Source organism: Calliphora vicina, chromosome 1, assembly GCF_958450345.1.
Source record: "Calliphora vicina chromosome 1, idCalVici1.1, whole genome shotgun sequence".
NCBI lineage: Eukaryota > Metazoa > Arthropoda > Insecta > Diptera > Calliphoridae > Calliphora > Calliphora vicina.
This window is the reverse complement of record NC_088780.1, coordinates 81,004,898-81,027,914: the sequence shown is the minus strand read 5'-3', so window position 1 is coordinate 81,027,914 and position 23,017 is coordinate 81,004,898. Positions and strand designations below refer to the sequence as shown.

At 29.1% G+C, this 23,017-nt stretch overlaps 1 protein-coding gene across 1 annotated transcript in view; it reads left to right on the top strand.

The window, feature by feature from the left end:
• Window positions 1-408: 408 nt before the first annotated feature.
• lobo (lost boys) overlaps window positions 409-23,017 on the top strand; it is a 145,336-nt gene continuing 122,727 nt past the window's right edge. The window contains exon 1 of the mRNA XM_065500662.1: window positions 409-843. Coding sequence (XP_065356734.1) covers window positions 409-843 — 435 coding nt within the window. The remainder of the gene's footprint in view (window positions 844-23,017) is intronic.

Genomic DNA, 23,017 nt, shown 5'->3' with positions numbered 1-23,017 from the left:
GCTACCTATAAAATTAATAATTCAATAACGGCCTCACATCCTTGTTGATGAATCCTAGTTAAATTGAAGAAAATTTAAGAGTCACTGAAGATGGCAGGAAACATTTTCAAGATCTATTGGACGTGATAATTTCGATACATGGAAAATACAGATGCAAGCATTGTTAATCAAGAACAACACATGGAAATATGTAACCGGAGACAATCCCCAGCTCAAAAGGTAACAGGATGGGAAACTGGCGACGCTAATGCGGAAGCGGATTTAATACTGGCGATATCTCCATCACAATTACAATAAATAAAACATTGTGAAACTTCTGAAGATATCTTGGATAAACTGCACAGCATCTATGATTCACGTGGTCCTGCAAGAACTGCAATGTTGATGAAATCGTTAATTTCATATAAAATGAAACCTGGTGAATGTATGAAAGAATACATTGACAAATTTTTCGAAATAGTCGATAAATTGCGTGAGATGGAGATCAATATTCCAGATCCATTGTTAAGTATCCTAATCCTGTATAGCATCCCCGAAGAATATGAATCCTTCCGTATAGCTATAGAAACCCAAGAAACGTTAATGTCCCCAGAAACCCCTATGATAAAATTACTTGAAGAGTATGATGCTCGTCGAACAGTAAGTGAAAATAATAACGATGCTATGATGGTGAAGAAATATAACAAAGACAAGAATCAAACATCGGGTAAGAAAACTTTCAAGTACAAGTACTACAATTGTGGTAAAATTGGCCATAAAGCCAATGAATGTAAGTCAAAACCAAACAAAAATAACGAGAAAACCCCAAATAACCCTGAAAATGTAAAATCTGTTGCTTTTCACGTAAGTAAAAAGTAGAGGATGCATTTGTCGCGCATTCAGATGCTTTAGGTTTCCCTAAAACTCCTCCTGCTTGCTGTTGAGCGCCAGTAGCTAGCAGATTAGCTCGGCCCGGTGTCGCCACCAAACTAACCTGGATCTCAGTAGCTCTCGATTCACCGCGACCTGAAATCGCCGCCGCGGGAATAGGGTCTCCGGAGATTATGAGGCCCCCGACTGGATACATAGGGCTCTGTTTGTCGTCATCCATTATCGGACGGACCGACATAAAAGTTGCATTTGATACCTAGCTGCCAGGTGAAAGAACACTGGGGTCAAGAAGGCCCAATCTCATTGAAAGGGAAAACCCTCAGACAGTAACGTCAAGTAGCCGCCCATAGGGGATATACAGACGCTACTTGACAAGGGGAAGGGTAGTTCTTAGTATGTGCTCACCATGAGCCCCTCTGGTATGGTTTTACCTGCAAGCACGGCCTCAATGGCTCCTTGCACTTAAGCCTCTGCATCGCGTCAAGATGACTACCTATCTCTGGCTTATTAAATAAGTAAAGTTTTTGCTGGGTAAATACGTCTGGTAATATTTACTATTTAATTCAATATAATGTTTTTATGTCACACGCATTTCCTATTTTTATTAAATAAACCCAAGAGCATTGCGAAAAACAAGCGCATTCTTAATTTTTTTGTGAGTACATATGGGCAATTCCACGAGAATGACTACCTCGACTGAAAACCCAAAAACCCTTGAAACTTTTTTTCAAGATGATTTGAATAGGAGAAAACAATAAAATAATACTATGTTTAAGTAGTTAGATCTTATTACAACATTTTGTTGGCAAAAATAATATATATTTAATTTCTTAATTTAATTGACATATTTTAAGGTCCCAATTAGCATATAGTATGAAAAGAATTTGACTCTGATTGTTTATTTGCTATTATAAAATTGTTTATTGAAACCGAATGTATATTTTAAATTCCTTTTTTTTAATTTTTGTATACATATATTTACAGAATATATATTATTTTAAGAGAAAAATCTGTCACGTACGGTACGTCACTTACGATATTAAATTTTAATTATTATAAAACCATCCAAAGATTGTTTTTATTTAAATATGACGGATTATAAAGGAAAAATATTTTGTTTAGTGTATGAAATTAAAAGAAAACATAACGCCTCTCACGATTCGAAAATTTTCACATATTTCTACATGTACCTCAAAATGACTTCCGTTTTATGTCACGTACGATATATGTACCCTTATTTCGATTGATATTTTGGATAACAATGTTTCGTAAGAACATTTTATTATTTTAAAATATAGTACCGTCTGAATGGAACATAAAGACCAAATTATTTATCCACTCTATAGGCGTACAAATGTCACGTACGGAATTGCCCATATGTATGTGTGGATAAACGCTTTGGTGTTGTGGTTCGTTATACATATATACCGGAGTCGATATACATATGGCTATATATAGCCATGTCCGTCTATCTAATTTTATGTTTAAATCAACTGTCCATATCCCCCAAATAACTTGCGTACAGTATTGTTAGAAAACTAAGCAACTTTCCCTTATAAAGTCTTATCTATTATTTTTAAATAGATTTATTAAACATAAAATTGTCCAATTCACAACCTAGTTGTATGTTGTATGTTACAACTATTCTGGTTGTGAACACAAATTTCGCCAAGTCGTAAGTTTACCCTGCCGAGCCTTGACAATTCCAAACGAAGATGATAAAAAAAACATTCCAAAATCTGTTAATATGTAAAATTAATAATGAAAGCGAACAATAGCTAACTAATGTGTGCATTAGAGTGCTCCAAGATTGTATGGACGAAAAAAACTTTCTAGGTACAGGCCGTCCCCCCCTCTAGAATTGTTCTATGTATTGTAGAAACACGTTGTGTAAAATATTAGGATGATAGGATAACGTAAACTGGTGGCGCAACGACGCTGAAGTTTTGAGGTGCATTTACAAGGGGAAAATATGCAATTTTTTCAGTTTTTGTAAAAATTTTGCGATTAAATAATGACTTTTACAATTTAATTTAAAAGAATCGAAATGTGTACGTAATTGTCGTTATAATAAGATATAAAATACAAAAATTGGTGAAAAAATGTTAAAGTTATTAAAAAATCGCCAGGCCATTAAAGTGTATCAGGCCACTAGAACAAGAAATTTATGAACAAAATTAACATATTTTGAGAAATATTAAAATAAAAGCTTATTTTTACTTAAAATATATCCATATTTACTTGAATATGAGTTTTTGTTCTCGTAGGATACCGTTAACCTATTCGCAGGTATGACCAAAAAACTTAAATTTTTTTAACGGCAGTTTCAAAACTCCAATTTCAAATTTTTAAAAATTTTGTTAAACAAATTTCAGAATTTTTTGATCATCACATGGGGATTTATTGACAACATAATAGGGAATAAAAATGTGAAAAAAGTATGTCAATATCTCCTATAGTTTTTCCGTACCTGCGATATAAATTTTGCGATTTTCGAGAAAAACTAATTTTTTGGCCATATTTTGGGGAATGACCAGAATTTCCTTTCTGTAATGATTTTTAAGTAAATGCTATTTAGAATAATATAGTCCAGGTAATTTTAAATATAGTCTGAAAGTTTTACTAAAATCGGAAAACTTTAACCCTTAAATCGTGAAGGTCAAATGTCAATTTTTTCAATATTTGGAATTTCTCATGGAAAGATAGCGAAATATTATATATTTTTGGGCCGATTTTGATGAAACTTAAGTAATTTTTAAGTCTGGTATTCACAATAATAGTACAAAAATGGAAATTAACCCTTAATAGCACTTGGGGTCCAAATGACCCTCAACTTTTAAAATCACGAAAAACACATTCATTTTGACCCCAAGTACTCTTAAGGGTTAATTTCCATTTTTGTACTATTATTGTGAATACTAGACTTCATTTATTATTTTTCTTAAGTTTCATCAAAATCGGCCCAAAAGTATATAATATTTCGCTATCTTTCCATGAGAAATTCCAAATATTGAAAAAATTTACCTTTGACCTTCACGATTTAAGGGTTAAAGTTTTCCGATTTTAGTAAAACTTTCAGACTATATTTAAAATTACCTGGACTATATTATTCTAAATAGCTTTTACTTAAAAATCATTACAGAAAGGAAATTCTGGTCATTCCCCAAAATATGGCCAAAAAATTAGTTTTTCTCGAAAATCGCAAAATTTATATCGCAGGTACGGAAAAACTATAGGAGATATTGACATACTTTTTTCACATTTTTATTCCCTATTATGTTGTCAATAAATCCCCATGTGATGATCAAAAAATTCTGAAATTTGTTTAACAAAATTTTTAAAAATTTGAAATTGGAGTTTTGAAACTGCCGTTAAAAAAATTTAAGTTTTTTGGTCATACCTGCGAATAGGTTAACGGTATCCTACGAGGACAAAAACTCATATTCAAGTAAATATGGATATATTTTAAGTAAAAATAAGCTTTTATTTTAATATTTCTCAAAATATGTTAATTTTGTTCATAAATTTCTTGTTCTAGTGGCCTGAGACACGTTTATGGCCTGGCGATTTTTTAATAACTTTAACATTTTTTCACCAATTTTTGTCTTTTATATCTTATTATAACGACAATTACGTACACATTTCGATTCTTTTAAATTAAATTGTAAAAGTCATTATTTAATGGCAAAATTTTTACAAAAACTGAAAAAATTGCATATTTTTCCCTTGTAAATGCACCTCAAAACTTCAGCGTCGTTGCGCCACCAGTTAACGTTATTTTACACAATGTGTTTCTACAATACATATAACAATTCTAGAGGGGGGGACGGTCAAAATTCGCAATTTTATTTTTTTGGAGCACTCTAGTGTGCATTGTGTAAAAAATGCAAACAATTGACAAATATTTAATACAAATTATTGTTTTTCATAAATTTACTGATTTCAGTGTTACAGTTCGGCTGTTATTTTGTACAAAATATTTAAATTTTATTGTTTATGTATAAATATGAACTTTTGGTAACACTTAAATTTTCATACAACATTCGAAAAACTTCCCAATAAGCATTTTTACTGGGATTCAAGTTGAAAGTAAGTGTAATTCAAGCCTTGAATTATAGTCAAGCAATTGAATTACAGTTGTATTACACTTTATTTCAATAGCATTCTCCAGTAAAAAGGAAACATAAATTCAAGCCATATGTTTTTTGTTTGAAAAATAAATAAATTTTCGAAAATTTTTCATGTCTAAAGTATAATTACATTTGCATTCAAGTCAAATTCCAACAAAATGTTCAAGTGCTTGAATTTTTGGATATATCTAAAAATGTTGTAGGTGTTGAACAAAATATTTATATAGAAATTATCAACAAAATTTGTACAACTATTGTACATTCAGACGACTTACAACTCATACGACGGTACAACGTCAGTTGTGAATTGAACAAATATTAAATTTTTATTACATTATGTACCTACTAGGGTATTCAATCGATTAACCGTTAATCGGTTAACCGATTAATTTTTGTCGGTTAACTGTTCGAATAATTTAAAATTTACGATTTTCAAATAACGAATAAACCGATTAATTTGTGTCGATTAACCGATTAACCGAAATGTCATCTTTTTGCACTTTATACAGAATTATTTTTTAAAATTTAATTTCCTAACTCGTGAACATTCCGTTCTAGCAATAGTTGTTTGAAGTATAGTACGGAAACTGAAACTAAGGAATTTGGAAATGACATTTTTTCTAGAATAGTCCATGATGAACTTTGCGATAATGAGTTGAAGGACGACATGGTACTAAAGACATTACTGAAACGAGTCTTTAATCAGAACTTATCGAAACTATTAAAGTATTAGAAATCTAATAAAATATGCTTAGAAAAAACAAAAAAAGAACTGAGAAATTGGAAACTTTTTATAATGCCTTATTTTCGATTTTTCTACAATCAGTAGATAGTTTTTCAAGTCAAGTTCAATTAAAACTAAAAAAATAAAATTGAAACATTTAAATTATATTCATTTTTTTAAAAGATTATTTCAGAAGATCTCCCTAAAATCGAAAAAAAGAACTCACACGTGTATATTTTTTTTCATAGTTTTGTTGAATTATTATGTTTTGTTTGTTTTTTATGTCTTTGTTCTTTTAAATAACAAAATGCTTATATAAGTATGCAAAATTCGTGTTATTCTCTTCAATTTAAAATTAAAATAGAAATTATTCGGTTAATCGAATAATTTAATATTAACCGATTAAATCTAATCCCCGATTAATTATTTGCTCGATTAACCGATTAATCCAGAAACCCGATTAATTGAATTCCCTAGTACCTACATTAGAATAGTAACAACAATAGTTTAATTTCATTTTCTGGGACAAATTAAAAAACAAAAACTAAATTAACTCTATATATAAATGTTCGAAACTTAAGCAACTATTTCATTGTGATTTTTTAATTTTGATTGTCTCTGAATATGGTACCAATTATTTATTGCTCGTACACGTTACGGCACAGCTTTTGAGCTAAAAATTATTGAACTTTTTTAATAATGTAATTATGGAAAATCCCAAATTCCAATAACTAACAAATTGAGTATTAATATATCAATAGTTTCGCGAATAATTAAAAAGTTTAAAGCTACTGGAACAATATAGGAATGCAATGCCGACGGTCGTCCTAGGAAAACTTCACCGCAAACAGATAGGGAAATCGTCCGTTTAATTAAATAAAACCACTTTATTTCTCGCAAAGATGTTGTGCGGTTTGTCTAAATGTGAGAAAACGATCATTGCCAAATAACTTGAGAATCTTCATGCCTAAGAAACCCATACTGACCAAGAAACATTTAAAAGCAAGTAAGAAAGTATGGTCGGTCAAGCCCGACCATACATACAATACCCTACACCAAGTAAATGAGCAAAAAGATGTTTCTTTTAAAATATCAATAATTTATATTCGTGAGTGATTTTCGAAATGAGCCTTATATGGGAGCTATGACCAATTATGGACCGATCAACATGAAATCGTGTGATATATGTCTGTATGAAAGTTATTTATGTTGAATTTGGTGAATATACCGACATTTTTAAGAAATTTATGCACGTTATAGTGATTTTCGGAAGCGGGTCTATATAGGAGCTATGACTAATTGTGGACCGATAGTAACAAAATTTGGTGACATGAATTTTGTATATATAAAACATATTTGGAGCGAAATTTGTGTAGATACATATATAAATTAAACATTTATGACCGATAAAGTCCAATTTCGAGAGGACATTTGTATGGGGGCTAGGTGATTTCTCCACTATGGTGGTGTAGGGTATAAATAGGTTTGTCTAAATGATTGCAACGTATTCGTTCATTATCATTACTTTTATGATATTTTAAGATGGATTTATTGTTTTTTGTTGAAATTGTTTATGGAAAACAATTGTATTTAGCGACGAGTTTATCTTTAAATTCAGATGGAGTAAGCCACGTCCGTATACAGAAGGAATAGTTATTACATCCACGTTATTGTAAAGGCACAATAAAGCATGGGGGTTAATGATGTGGACTTGCTTTCCGTCGAGTGGATTTAGCCCTACTGCCAAAATACAATCAAAAATGTATCGTTTTGTTTACAGGGACATTTTAGCCAACCACATTCTTCAATAAGTCTAATGGGAAATGCCACATCGATGATTTTTCAGCATGATAATGAGCTTGTCAAAGTTAGTTAAAGATTGGTTATCAGCTAATGGGATTAAAGTTTTGGATTGGATAGCTCAATCTCCAGACTTGAATCCCATAGGAGAACCTTTTCGGCATTTTAAAGCGCAGGGTCGGAACTCGCCGTTTTAGTAAAAAGCAGGACCTGATGAATTGCTTAAAATCAGTCTGGGAATCAGAATCAATTTTGTATTTTGTTTTATTATTGCTTTACATGAAATGGAAATATTTATATTAGAATGTACTTAGGTACATAATACGATATAAATTAACGGCTATATGCATAAAAAAAACCTAATTGTAGATTTAAAACACAATTTTTTTAACAAACACTTTAGCTCTAAAAACCATTTATAAAAGTATTGTATTCATAAACGTTTGTTAAAGGCATAATAACTAATGTACTGATATTTGTCTAAGCTGGCAATGCTTCTCATTTTTCGTTGTTTTCGCAATTAGGATAAAATATTCGTTAATTTTCTTTATTTCATTCCATTGTTTTTAGTAATAATACATTTTTGAAGATAACAACTAATGTTTAGATAAAAAATGTACAGTAGCCCAAAAAAGTCTACATACAGGAATTCAAATTAAATTTCTTTCGTTGAAAGCTGTATTTGTAAGTTAAAAGTAATGCAATATATTTGTTAAAAAAATAAATTCACACTAAAAAAATCTAGTTTCTAGTTTCTGATTCTAGTAAATTTATATTAAGTTAAAATTTATTAATGTACAAACTTTTGTATATAGTTTATTTCAATTATTATTAAAAGTATTCGAATGACGAATATTCCGTCATAAAATAAACATCACTGTTTTATAATTTGTTTTATTAATTTATTTTTATTGACATTTTGTTAAATTTTAACAAAATTTAATGAATTCCTATGTGGAAACACATAGTTTTAATTCCGGAGTGGGTATATTAGATTGTATGGACCTTTTTCCACAATGTTTACACATTTTATTACTACATGGCGTTGCAATGCGTTGGAGGTTAAAAGTAAATGACAAAAATGTCAATCAAACTCACTTGTGACTAGGGTTGCCAGCTGGGCTGGACTTGGCTGGATTGTCCAGCATTTTTGATGGATGTCCAGTTTCAAGCTAAAATTGAATTTGTCCAGCTAAATAGAAATTTTCGACAATAATATCCATAAATGAAAATTTACTTAAACTAATTATAATTATAGTACTAAATTAACGTGTCATATGGAATTTCTGATTATGATGTCAATGAAGAAGAAGAATGTAAACATGAAGGATTATTAGAAGCATATTTATATTTTATGGAAAACATAATGCAGGAATTTACAGCTCTTGAGAATGACTTGTACAGTTTTAGAGTTGCACGATTATGATTAGCCTTAAATGTAGAATACATAACACATTTTTTGGCACCAAAGTTAACACCATTTTGAAATAAAAATTTCGCGTAATGAACATAAAACTTTTAAGACGGAATTATAAGACTTTTTAAAACAGCGGTAAGCTATAGTAATGACTCCTCTTTTTTTAAAAAATAGCATATTTAAATTTATAAAATGTCCTATTTTCTTGGGAAGATTTACAAAAGTTTGAAATATCTGAAGAAATAGATAACGATAAACTATATATCGATTATTGCTGCCTTCGTGAAGCTATAAATAAATATCAAGAGATTTGATATGGTTCTTTTTTGTTTACCAAAGGTGAAAGGAATAAATTCGAGAATTTTAGAAATGTTGTATGTTTATGTGAAAGAGTTATTTCTATTTTAAACAATCTCTATACAAAAGAAAAAAACCGATTGTCATTGGACATGATTAAGCTCAAAAATGAAATAAAATGGCAGTGTTTTTAGTATTTAATTTTAATTTATTACTTTTAATTCTTTCTTTATTTACATACATACATATCGAGCCATAACCGCCAATGATTATCAATTTTCGTTTTTTGATATATATCGATAGTTCTCGATCATTCGCATCATCTCATAAAATACCATCGCTGTATAATGTACCGTTATGATCTTACAGCACAAACAATTTAGACGTAAGTACAATTTATTGTTTTTTCTACATATTTTGTGAACAAGAATAAGTCTTTATTAGTTTTAACAAATTAAATAATATTGGTCTTTTAAGGTTAAAAACGTTAATTTGAATTTGTGTAAATGAATATAATTTGAACAATATAAAACATTTAAACATTAAGTTGTGTTTTTAATAAAATTGGAAGGGTGTAACTGCCAGCGAAAAAGACGTAAACGGCATAAATACTCGTTATCTTGGAAATGTATGAAATAAAATAAATGCAATATATAGTTAAGAAGTAACTGTGCATACATACTCAATTTCACGGTAATACTTAGACTTCAACCAAGGATATTTAAAAAAAACCTTCCCCTTTAAAATTTGGTTTTTGGCGCTTACGTCTTTTTTGACTCGATATGATTGTAAATATGTATATTAGGGTGGGTCGATTTAGCAATCGATATTGTGCCATCGATTTTTCTTTTGTCATGAAGAAAAAAATTTCCGCTACGACATATCAAAAAAATAATTTTCGAAGCTCCCAAATTTCAGAAAAAGGAAAAAAATTGGCTTTTTCTCAACTTTTATTTTTTAAGGTTTTTTAAATCGACTGATTTAATTTTTATTTAAATACTACCTTAAATATAAAAAAAAATAAGCAGATTTTATTACCCATTAAAAAAAAATCTTAAACTTGAAAAGCGACCAAGTGGGATTATAAGCCTAGGTGAGGACATACAAATATCGTTTTGAAAGATTTTGAAACATCCTCAAAATTTTGAGTTATTTTGAAACAACTCACACATTTCAGGACCGATTTAAAAATTTTAAACAGTTACGGAAAAGCAAGAACTAACCTTTCATAAAATTTATAAATTACAAATGTATCAAAAAATGCACGTCATTTTATGTTTTCTTTCTAAACCCGTTAAAAAATTAAAATCCGACAAAAACTGACAGAGTTACTGGTCGTTAAGTTGACGAACATCACGGGTTTTTAGAATAACTTCTGAATTTGAGGGTGTTTCTGAAATTTGTTTACACAATTTGTATGTACTCAACAAGACCTATACCCACGCTATATCCACGTTTTCCAAGTTTTTTTTTACTGAAGCACCGTGTACAATGGATATAAATATATTTTAAAAAAATATTTACAGAAAACCAAAATTTACATTTTTTCGGTAATATTTTTAGTGTCCAGTTTTTTTTGATTTGTCCAGCTTTTTAAAACCCAATGTCCAGCTTTTTGCGAATCTGAATCTGGCATCCCTACTTGTGACCCTCATGTAGTTCACTGCCGGAGTAATATCAAACAAAATGATATACTATTAAAATGGAACTTATTCGCCAGCGGAGTGTAAATTGTGTTTAGCAATTGCAATAGTTCCAAATTTATCTTTAAAGTCCGCTTTTTTAAGATAAAAAGTAAAAAGAATTCTTTAAAATAAGTTTAAAGTAGGGGCGAACCAACTATAAAATTTTAAAACTTAACAATTGTTTATCAAAGGTATTTTAAGCTATTAATCGTTTATGAATACAACTTTATGAACATTTTCTATAATTGGTTTATAAACCGTTTGTAAATTTTTATGCATATGGCTGTAAATGTTTTATATTTAATAAATCAATTCAAAAATAATACATATGACTTCGATTATTTTATAAGGAAAAGTTGCTTAGGTTTCGAACAATACATGATTCAAACCAAAGTATACCAAGTAGTCCAACTCGCAATATTTTAAAACTACTCTGTCTGATATGCGGGTACCGTGTGAGTTCAAAGAAATGTTAACAAATGAAATATCTTGAAATTTTAACTTTTAATTTTTGATAAAAATTTTTAACATAATTTTACTTTAACACACATTATTCTTTATTTTTTTAAAACACTTTTTTAACAATTTCATTTTTAAAACGTTTCTATTTTAAACAAATCAAGATGAAATATTTTTGGAATTTCTGGCATGTAATTTTTTGTTATTGTAGAATTTAAATTATAGGACAGAGTTCCAATTTTTGGTATTAAAAATTCATACAAATTAAAATTTAATACCTTTTTTAGAACTCTCTTGCCTGGAGAAAATTTAAAAGGTACCAACACATGTGTAATTTTGTTACTAACACGTATTTAGAGTTAAGTACTTTTTTACAAACACATATATGGAGGTGTCAAAGCCATAACATTTTTTTACCATATCATTTTTTTCAATAATTTTTTTCAGTAATACAATTTTTTCAGCAAAAAAAAAAAAAATTGAAAAAAGAAATTCAATACTACTCAATCGATGAATTGGGTCATACAAATTAAATAGTTTTGAGCTTATTATAAAAAAAATCGTCCCGTCGTAGAAGAACTTTTAGTTTGTATTATAGAAGAAAAATTAAAACTGACTAGCAAATTGAAAATATTTTCGCATAGTGAGTTTAAAATGATTCCACAACACACAGTGGGGGATCTGAAAAAAAAAGTGGAAATAAATCTGTAACTTCTAAACGAATAGCCCGATTTTAATAAAATAGAGGAGGTGTCGATAAGTTTAAGTTTTGAATTTGGGCTTAAACAACCAAGGGGGGCCGAGCCACAATGCCCCAAAGTGGGGCACCTCGGGTATATCAAAAATTAAAAATGATGCCAAATTTTTGTTTGCGATCCGATTTGAAAGATTTTTATATTGCTTTAACCATATATTATTTGTTATAGTTTACGAGTTATTCGCATTTGAAAAGTAAAATTTTATTTTTTTGCCTACCTTGGTCTGCCATTTTGCTAATAACGGATCCAATTCTCTGTTTCTGATTATTTTACTAAATTAAGCTAATTATAAATTTAAAAATAAAAAATATTTTCCCAAAAAAACATTACTTGTTTCTTTAGTTTTTTGTTTAGTTATCAAATATTTCACATGAAATGTATGCTATGAAATCTACCTGTTCTATTACCTGTAGTAAAAAAATAGTATTATGTATGAAATATGTTTTAGGGATATCCCAGATATTTCATATTATACCTGGGATTCATTGTTAAAAAAGAGTTGCAATCGCTTAATGTTTGTACTTATGTATTATATAAGTACCTAACATTGAAGTTGTTATGGAAGAAAATAACTTGGTGATGAAATTTCACTAGACATGTTAATCATTCGTTCATTACTGTGACACGTGGACAAAATAAGGTGACATATTATACATCAATATTTTGGAAATTGCATCTGCTTTTCAAAAATGTTTAAATATATTGAAAATTAAAAACTTCATAGAAGAGTTTTTGCAAAAAAAAAGATAAATTTTTTTTTTTATTTTTTGTTGAAAATTTAAATTTTTAAACTGCTTAACTTTTTGGTTTATGAATATTTTTTAATTAAATTTTACAATTATATAGAAATTTTTTGTCGGAATGCAAAAGTGAAAATTTGGATTTAGATTTGTTATTGAGAATCCCACAATTCCCAAAAAACTTTTCAAAAATCCCAAAATTGGGATTTTTTTGATTTTTGGATCTATTGAAGGTACCAAGCTCGGAGCTATGAAATCCCTTTGCATGATATTGAAGAACAGATTGGGACATAAAAAACTGGTCTTAATTTTTTGAAAGCAGCTATGCGATTTTAGAATATGTTGTCTAAAGTTGAAATTTACATAAAAAATAGGTCTACTTCGGAAGGCTCTGGACCACGCAATAATACGAATTTTGATATTATTTTGCCTTTATAATATTTCCCGGAATGTTATCTTTCAGCAAAATATATACACATTATTTATTTTTTTCTCATTTTCTGTATAATTTAAAATTAATATAGGTACTTTTTTCGAAAAAAAAAAAATGGCGAAAAACGAATTTTTTATTTTTTTTTAAGTTTGAATGCACATAACATTTGACTCAGTAGATATTTTTTAACAATTCTTTCTTAAGATTATTAAAAAAAAGATACTTCAAGAAAATCGGGAAAGAATTGGATCCGTTATTAGCAAAATGGCAGACCAAGGTAGGCAAACAAATAAAATTTTACTTTTCAAATGCGAATAACTCGTAAACTATAAGAGATAATATATGGCTAAAGCAATGTTTTTTGTAGATCTCGTCTAGTACATTCCATATATATAAAAATCTTTCAAATCGGATCGCAAACAAAAATTTGGCATCATTTTTAATTTTTGATATACCCGTTTGGGGCATTGTGGCTCGGCCCCCCCTTGGTTGTTTAAGCCCAAATTCAAAACTTAAACTTATCGACACCTCCTCTATAACCATGGGAAATTTTATTAAAATCGGGCTATTCGTTTAGAAGTTACTTTATCAGTTTCAGTCATGTTTGGTATTGGGTTAAAGTGCATTAAATAATACATCACAAACTGCTAAAATTACAGTTGTGAGTACTTACTTTATTGGCAGTGAGCGGTCAAAGTCAAATAATTTTTACAAATTTTGCGTGCTGTTAAAATTGAAAATTGTGATATTTCGAGAGCTTATATTTTTTGTTAAATCTGTTAAAAGTAGAAATATTAAAATGGAACCATCAACTTCAGGTATTTGAGAACATAAATAAATAATTTTTGTTTAGATAAATGTTTTGAAAATATTTTTTAAGATTTTTTTTAAAGTTCTCCATTATTGGGGTTTTTTCGATATATAGATTGAGTTTAAAAAAAATCAGGGCGAGATTGGGTAAATTCCATTAAATGCTCTTAAAATATGAACTTTCAGCTTCTATATACAGAAAAAAAATCGTGCGGGTTTATTAAGGTTTTTTACTTATTTAAGTTATAGTGAAAGAACTCCTCTTGCTAAAAAACATATTATGATACAAAATAGGTTAAAACATTTTTTTCTTACATTTTTTTTAAAGTTGTGTTTTTATGTATTTATGATTGTTCATTACAAAAATTTATAATATTGTCTTTCGTGGCTTTTTTTAAAAAAATTTGTACATTTATAAAATTTTGTGAAAAACAAAAATTAGATTTTAAATTAAATTTATGCTAATGTAAATACATATAATAAATTTATGTTTTGAATTTTTTAATAGCATATTAAGTATGCTTTTATTTCCAATTTAATTCATTAATTTATCGCTTTCCATTCCAAAGTTACAGCATAAATTGTGAACTAAGGTCTTTTTTTCCAAAAAAACAATAATGCGCTTAACGGGTTAAAATTTTTTTTATTTTAAATGCTGTGTTTTTATGTATTTATTATTCATTACGTAAAAATTATATTATTCTCTTTTGTGACTTTTTTAAAAAAATTTGTACATTTATAAAATTTTGTGTAAAACGAAAATTGGATTTTAAATTAAATTTATACTAATATAAATACATATAATAAATTTATTATTTTATTTTTTAGTAGCACATGAAGTATGCTTTAATTTCCAATTTTATTCAATTAATATATCGCTTCCATTCCAAAGTCACAGCATAAATTGTGAAAAAAAGGTATTTTTTAAAATTTTTTTTAACCTTTTTTTCTAAAATGCTGTGTTTTTATGTGCTTATAATAACTCATCAATAAAAAAATATAATATTTTAAAACTACGGCTTCTATGAATTAATCGCCACTTTGGGTACCATTCAACCCACTGTGCATCGGCTGAAGTGGGGTGTATGTCGATATCAATTTAAAAATTTCTTATTAGTCATTTTTGTAGCCATTTCTTACTAAATATGTACAAATATTATAAATTGTTTAAATTATCTTTATCTGTTTGACTTTGATTTTTTTCACGACTAGTTGAATTGAGATATTGCCATTAAATTTCGCACCATAAAACAAATTTCAAATACATATAATTTAAAATGTTGTATTATTATTTCAAAAAAAAACTTTTTGTTTTGAACTTTTATGAACAGTTTTATCCCAAATTGTATAACTACCAAGATATTCAATATGCATTTCATCGTAATTCACAAAATTGTATCGTATTGTCGTATGTGCACCAAAAATAGACATACGACATTTTTTGTATGCAAAATTATGATTTTTCATATTGAAAATACAATTGTTGTACGTCACACAGTGGTATAGAAAAAAAGAGGGAAATAAATCTGTAACTTCTAAACCCTTTGTCCGATTTTCATGCGCAAAGGGGAAGTGTTGTCAAGTTTAAGTTTTGAATCTGGAACTCATGATCCCACCAGGAGCTGGGCCAGGGGTCCCCAAAGTAGGACAACTCGGGTATGGTCAATTTTAAAAATGATCCTATTTCCTCGTTTGTGTTCCGATTTCAAAAAAATTACACATATAGAATCTTATCATTGTTCACTACATATAACCTCGCTATCAATTATCTCTTACAACTCACAGTGGCATTTCTAAACGGCTGGTCCGATCGGGATAAAATTTTACGTGGGCGTAGCCAAGGAGATTCGATAGTATGATAAAGTGCAATGTTTTTGAAGGACGGAGTTTTAAAGTGGCATATTTTTGAATCTAATTGAGATATTAACTTTAAATTTTTTTGTAAGACTATAAATTAACTTATCTAAACAAAACAATATAGCGCGAAATAAATGTGCATCAAATTGTTCCTAATATTTGCAATCCTATTAAAATTTTGATATAAATTATAGTTTTAGAAAATCAATGAATATGTAATAAAATCTTTATTTATTAACGAAACTCAATGCAATTTTTAACGTTTTTTATGTTTGTCATTATAAATACCAAGATGTAAAAAACCTTGTCAAATGGTCAAAGACAATCCCGCAATTCCTAAAAATTGGAGCGAAAATCCCAAAAATGGTATTTTTACAATTTTGCCTATAGGGTTCACATTTTTTTCGGGGCTGGGAAAATACTTTGGGGATAAATAGGGAACACATCAACGTTTCCAAAGTTGCTTTTTGTTTTCCGATCCCAGCTTTTGGATTTTAGAACATGTGGCGCAAAGTTGAATTTTTGATAAAAAATAGGTCAAACTCCGAAGGGCGTAGGGGCGACATACAATTTGAAAAATATTACATGTTTTTTATACCAAAATGTTCTCCGTAAAGATACCTTGCAGAAAAACATAAAATTTTTTTTGAATGTTTAAAATGAAAATCGTTTATTTTTGGATCCATAATTGATATTGCTCTGAAATCTTTTGTATGTTATTCGTAATTTAGTTGTCTAACTACTAAAAAAAGTCCATTCGGTCCAAAAGTACGACCCATATTTTTAAAAAAGCGGACCAAGGTATGGCATAATTTTAAAATTTCAATTTTGAAATACCTATAACTCGAAAAGTATAAGATCCCGATCGGACCACTGAGCAACTTAGGAGATATTCGCATTTGAAAATTAAATTTTCAACACCTACTCCTGTTTTTTGATGACCGCGGTTCCAAATATTTCCCGATTTTCTCCATTTTTCTTTTATAGGATTAAAAGCAGATATATCAAATAAAGAAAGAATTGTTTAAAAATCATGACTGAGTCCAAAGTTCCATGCATTTGAATTTAAAAAAATTAAAAAAGGCGATTTTTCGATATTTTTTTTGGGAAAAAAGTAATTTTATTCAAAAAAGTATTCCATAATTTTTTTAATTTTCAAAAGTTATATACATTATTGAAAAGTAGACAAAATCCTCTATCCATGTCTACCTTATGTTTTTTACGTTTCAAATTAATTAGGGAAAACTTAACAACTCGCTGATAATTTACTTAGCACTGTTATTTACATTCATAAAAATGTTGTTATGTAGGCAACATGCTTTTGTATAGACATAAAGTCCAGAATTTAAAATAACAGGACCAAAATGGAAATTAACCCTTAGCAGCACTTGGGGTCCAAATGACCCTCAACTTTTAAAATCACGAAAAGCACAGCCATTTTGACCCCAAGTGCTCTTAACCCATTAACGCCGAATGGGTAAAAAAATACCCAAAAATAGAGCAATTTTAGAAAAATTCTAGAAAATTCTAGGAGAGCGATATCAAAAATCTTTTTTCTGGAGTAGATAAAGCAAGGACCGATCTACTTAAAATAATTTTTTCGGTAATATTAGGTCAGGGCCAAAGTTGAGCAATTTTACAAAATTCAGAGTGGAAGTCCCCCATGCCCTGCATGTGTCTAGTAGTCTTAGATGTCCTCTATCAGCAAGCAAAATAACCAAGTGATTAGACGCACTTTCCTATGCTACAAGTACTATTTTGTGGATTGGGTATAAAAATACCCACTTCGGGGGGGTGGGTTCTAAAACATATGAAATATTAATTTAATTTTTCAAGTAAAAATTTAATTTTTTCTTTAGAAAATCATAATAAAATCATTTAAAGGTATGAGAATACATGACTATATAAAATAGTTAGATGGTGAAAGGTTGACACAACCTAACTAAAATTTTTTCGACCATGAAATAATAATGCCAAACATGTACTTTTAAATTGATGGTGATTACCACAATTATCTTATGTTGAAAAAAATGGTAGTTATGTATGTGTATGTGTGTGACCCCAAAGTTCGTGGTGGCAGTCTGAAACTAGCAATCTAGTCTACTTTCAGGTTACCAATAGCCACAGAATTAGTAGACTTGTCCTAGGAGAAAGTCAATAGACTCTTTGGGGACAATAGCTACATTTTATCGATTGCAAATGGATAATTCACTCTGCACTCGAACCTGTCATAATAGGTTGAATAACAGCTTTCTGAAGTACAATACAAAAAAACAAGTGTCAAATGTCCCCATCTCTAGATTTCTTAGGACCAGTAAAGTGACGACTGCCGCCGCCATGCAATACCTGGGAATGTTTAAGTAACAACCGTATCCACTCTGCATTACAACGAGTATATTCTTGACGAATGACCCAATACATACAAGTTAGAGTCAACCAGGTGTTTAGACAATTAAAAATTAGCGTAGTTTACGGGTTTATTGAGTTCTTGAGAGTTCCATTCCTCCTCAATTTGTTATTCATTTGTGAAAACTTTACCAGAACCATTACTAAGTTACCATGTTACCATGGTCTTAATAATAGTCATAGAAAAGTTGAATAGGAATAATAAAGTGATGTAGAAATTCCCAATAACCACATATATTTTTTATATAATGTTTCCTAGACTTACTCTTCATTAACAAAAATATGGTCCTATATTATGGAGACCAATATTTCCATTATTTTCAACGTCAAGATACAACTTTAGATCTTCTAAATACACTCCATATCAGACTTACCACACTTTTCATTAGTTATTTGAATTTCATCAGACATTATAATATTTTCTAAAAGTATCAACCTATCTGATGAAAAATATCTGTGGTTTGCGTCGTTATTTTCCTCATCTATTTATAATTGTTAACCAAAAACTGTTAAAACTTTAAGATGTTGAATAATTTTCGATAATTTTTAGAACTCTGTCAATTTTTACCGACTTATTATTGAATTTCTTTTACTCTATAAAAAATGTAATAATATCTTTTATCAAGCCAGACTTATGTAGATCTATTGATGGTAAATGGTTAACATAACAGTTAGATATGTGGTATCAACTTTTCACCATCTGTATGAAAGCTAGGCAGGCGCGGATCCTGATCAACCATTTGGGGGGTGGCGGTGTGTGGTTAATTTTTGGAATTTTAAATTTGTTCTACATTTTTCTCTTTTTTTCCTTTTTTAACTGAAAAATTTTTCGGGGGAGAAGGAATTTCTATTACCCCCTCTGGATTCGCAACTATATCTAGGTATTGATAAATCTACAATGTAATCATCAAAACATCGAAAAATAATGCGTTAAGGGCTTCCTTTTTCTAAGTAGCTAATTTAAAAAAACATACATTTTAGAACCCATATATGCCGAAGTGGATAGAAAAATACCCATACCCTGCAAGCTCAGGTATGGCAGATAAAAAAAATTAAAAATATCCACGGCAATATAAATGCCTTAAGTACTGTCTGTATAAAATTTCATCAAAATCGGACAACGGATTCTCGGGTCAGGCATTAATGGTTTAAAGGTTAAAATCGATTTTTGTACTATTGTTGTAAATGTTAGACCCCAATGTATATTTTTCTAAAGTTTCATTAAAATCGGCTCAGAAATATATAACATTTTGTTATCTTTTCATTAGAAATTCCAAATATTGAAACATTTTACGATTGACCTTCACGATTTAAAGGTTAACGTTTTCCGATTTTAGTAAAACTTTCAGATCATATTTAAAATTACCAGGACTATAATATTATGAATAGGTTTTACTTAAAATTATAACAGTAAGGAAATTGGGTTCATTCGCCAAAATATGGACAAAAAAAATAGTTTTTCTTGAAAATCGCATAATTTAAATCGCAGGTACAAAAAAACTGTAAGAGGTATTGTCATAATTTGTTCATATTTTTATTCCCTATTATGATCTCAATTAATCCCAATGTGATGATCAAAAAATACTAAAATTTATTTAACAAAATTAAAAAAAATATTTTTTTTGGCCATATCTTCGAATAGGTTAACGGTATCCTACGAAGACAAAAACTCATACACAAGTAAATTCGGATATATTTTAAATAAAAATTAGCTTTTATTTTAATTTTTCTCGAAATATGTTAATTTTTATTCCTAAATTTCTTGTTTAAGTGGCCTGAGACACGTTAATGGTCTGGCAAATTTTTAATAACCAGGGAAACCAAAATATGCAAATGCATGTTTTTTCTGGTGAGTCTAATGAGCACATGGATAAGATATTTACACGTTTCAGAACTATTTAAGAATTTTGGCATCGATTTGTTAGTGCATATTTTTGCATATTTTACGCTTAAATACATATTTTTGCATATATTTGTTTTAAGAGCATATTTATGTCATATTTTGCGTTTTTAGAGCATATTTTACTGTTTAATATCATATTTTGAGTTTATCAAAAACAAATTTTGTCTTACTTATTTTTCGCTGTTGTGTTACAGGTTTTTACTTCCTTTGTTTAAAATTCAAAATTGAAAAATAGATGGCTTTTCACTAAAAAAAAAATTTAAAAAACAGAAATTTTTTTTAAAATTTAAAATAACAATTCGAAAAATTTTTTTATCCAAAAAATGAAAAAACTGAAAAAAAAATTTTGTTCACCTAAAAATATTTAAATTTTTTATTTTGAAGTATAATTAGGTGAAGGGTATATAAGATTCGGCACAGCCGAATATAGCTCTCTTACTTGTTTTAATATAAAATAAGCACTATTTAATAATAGCTCCATCTAAATATCAAATTTTAGTTCTAATTCAAACTTAACCGTTCTAAGTGTTAAAGAAATATTGTCTTTTAAATTTGCTCCTGTAATATCAGTTGATGTCGAAAGAACATTTTCTATGTTTAAAAATGTTTTCAGATCCAATAGACAACGATTTTTATTTGAAAATTTAAGTAAATTTTTTTTTTGTTAAAAATTATGTAAAAGTTTGTTTTTTTAAGAGCATATTTTTAAAATTTTAAGAGCATATTTTAAAGTTTTTACTGCATATTTAAAGCGCCTAAAACGCTTTTTTTAGAGCATATTTCCGGTTTCCCTGGTAATAACATTAACATTTTTTAACAAAATTTTGTAATTTATATCTCCTTACAACGATATTTATTTAGTAGCAAAATTTTTACAAAACCTGAAAAATTTGAATTTTTTCCGAATTTTGGCGATAATACAGTTTTTGAGTCATTTTGACCCAAAGGAGATACAGGGTTAATTTACAAAAAAAATTTTATGTAGTATTCATTAATATAAATAAATCTACATATTTCTAGAAAAAAATGCAGAAAGTTAACGAGTTTCACCTATTTATTTCATATAAATAGTAAAATATTGCATCTATCTTAACTTTGACCTCGTTGCGCGTCCAGTAATCGTTGTCCGATTTGGCCCAAATTTTCGGCACTTTACTTTTAGGCATATTGTCACAATATTCCACCCGGCACTCTTTGAAATCTAAAAAAAATCGGCTGTCACTCTAATCTATATATATAAAAATGGATGTTTGTATGTGGGTATGTATGTATGTTCCGAATGAATTAAAAAACGGCTGGACCGATTTTAATGAAATTTTCAGGGAATCTTCAGAATAGCGGGTAACACTGTAAAGTCAGATTTTTCATTTTCGGTCTGTGGGCGGAGGGTCGTGTAAAAATCTAATTTTTACATTATATCGCTAATGCCATATATTTCATATATATTTCATTGAGTGCGTATGGACTCTAAAATGGCTAAACCGATTTTGGTGAAATTTGCACGGAATCTTCAGAAAAGACTTTTGGGTAACAGTGTAAAGTCAGATTTTTGATTTTCGGTCTGTGATAAACAATTTTGTTTACTCTTGCATATTAGGTGCATGAATAAGAAATTTCCATATCAAATCTACTTTTAATAAAAAATAACGGTTTTATTAAAATAAAATTTGTTTCCGTCTACAGCCGGAGAAGAGAACGAGAATCACTGCTTCACAAATGCGTCGCAGTGCATCTTCATCGATAGCTGCAGAGACACCTCAACAGCATATCGAAAGACTAAGGATTTTCTGTGGGAACGTGCAATTTTGGAATCAAAAAATGTTGATGTTAACAGCTCAATGACCAAATACAATTGAAAGTGCGTGGCGAAACAATAAAATACAAATAGATTGACCAAGTAATGAACGAAGAACAAGTCGTCAATTATCCTACTGAATTTTTGAATTCATTGGAACCACCCGAAATGCCACCACATGTATTAACATTGAAGGTTGGATTACCGACTTTTTCCGACACTGTATATTAAAATCGAGATGCAATATAAAACAGATGTTTTCTAAAGGCCTGCAACGCGGTCCGGGTTCAGTTAGTAACTCTCTATGTTACATACTTTGTGCTTAAATCTTCTATTTAGCCACATTAAAAATATGATCTAAAAAAGTGTTTTATGCGCATAAAATATGCACTTAAAATAGTTGGTTATTATTATTTGACTAATCTGTCCATTTCATATATTTTTTTTTCAAATTTTAGACGATTTTCTTTATGGTGCTTTTTTAGCATTGGTTTACATTTCGGCTTTTTCCATTTTATGTTTTCATCGTTTCGTAAAATGTGTGAAACGTGTTTGGAAGTCACTGATAGATTTAATTTATTCATTATTTGTGTAGAATTCTATTTGTTGCGGGTTGCTTCTTGTTTTATTAGATTATGGTGTCTTCTTGTTAGTTTTGTATTTCCGTTTGTAGTTTTGCGAACTCCATAATTTTGACCATTCTTCATGAAATTTCTCACTACACTTTCCGAACGATCGATTTTACGTCCAATTTTTCTATTGGAACATCCTTGGTCATGAAAAAATTTAATTTGACTTGGTCGGACAAAAAACTTCCCTTGGAACTAAATATTTGTTTTAGATTTCCGTAGTGATTCTTAGAAAATTTTCTTTTAATATGAATAATACTTCAAACTTTTTTCAATAATTAGTAGCATAATATTTTTCATTCTC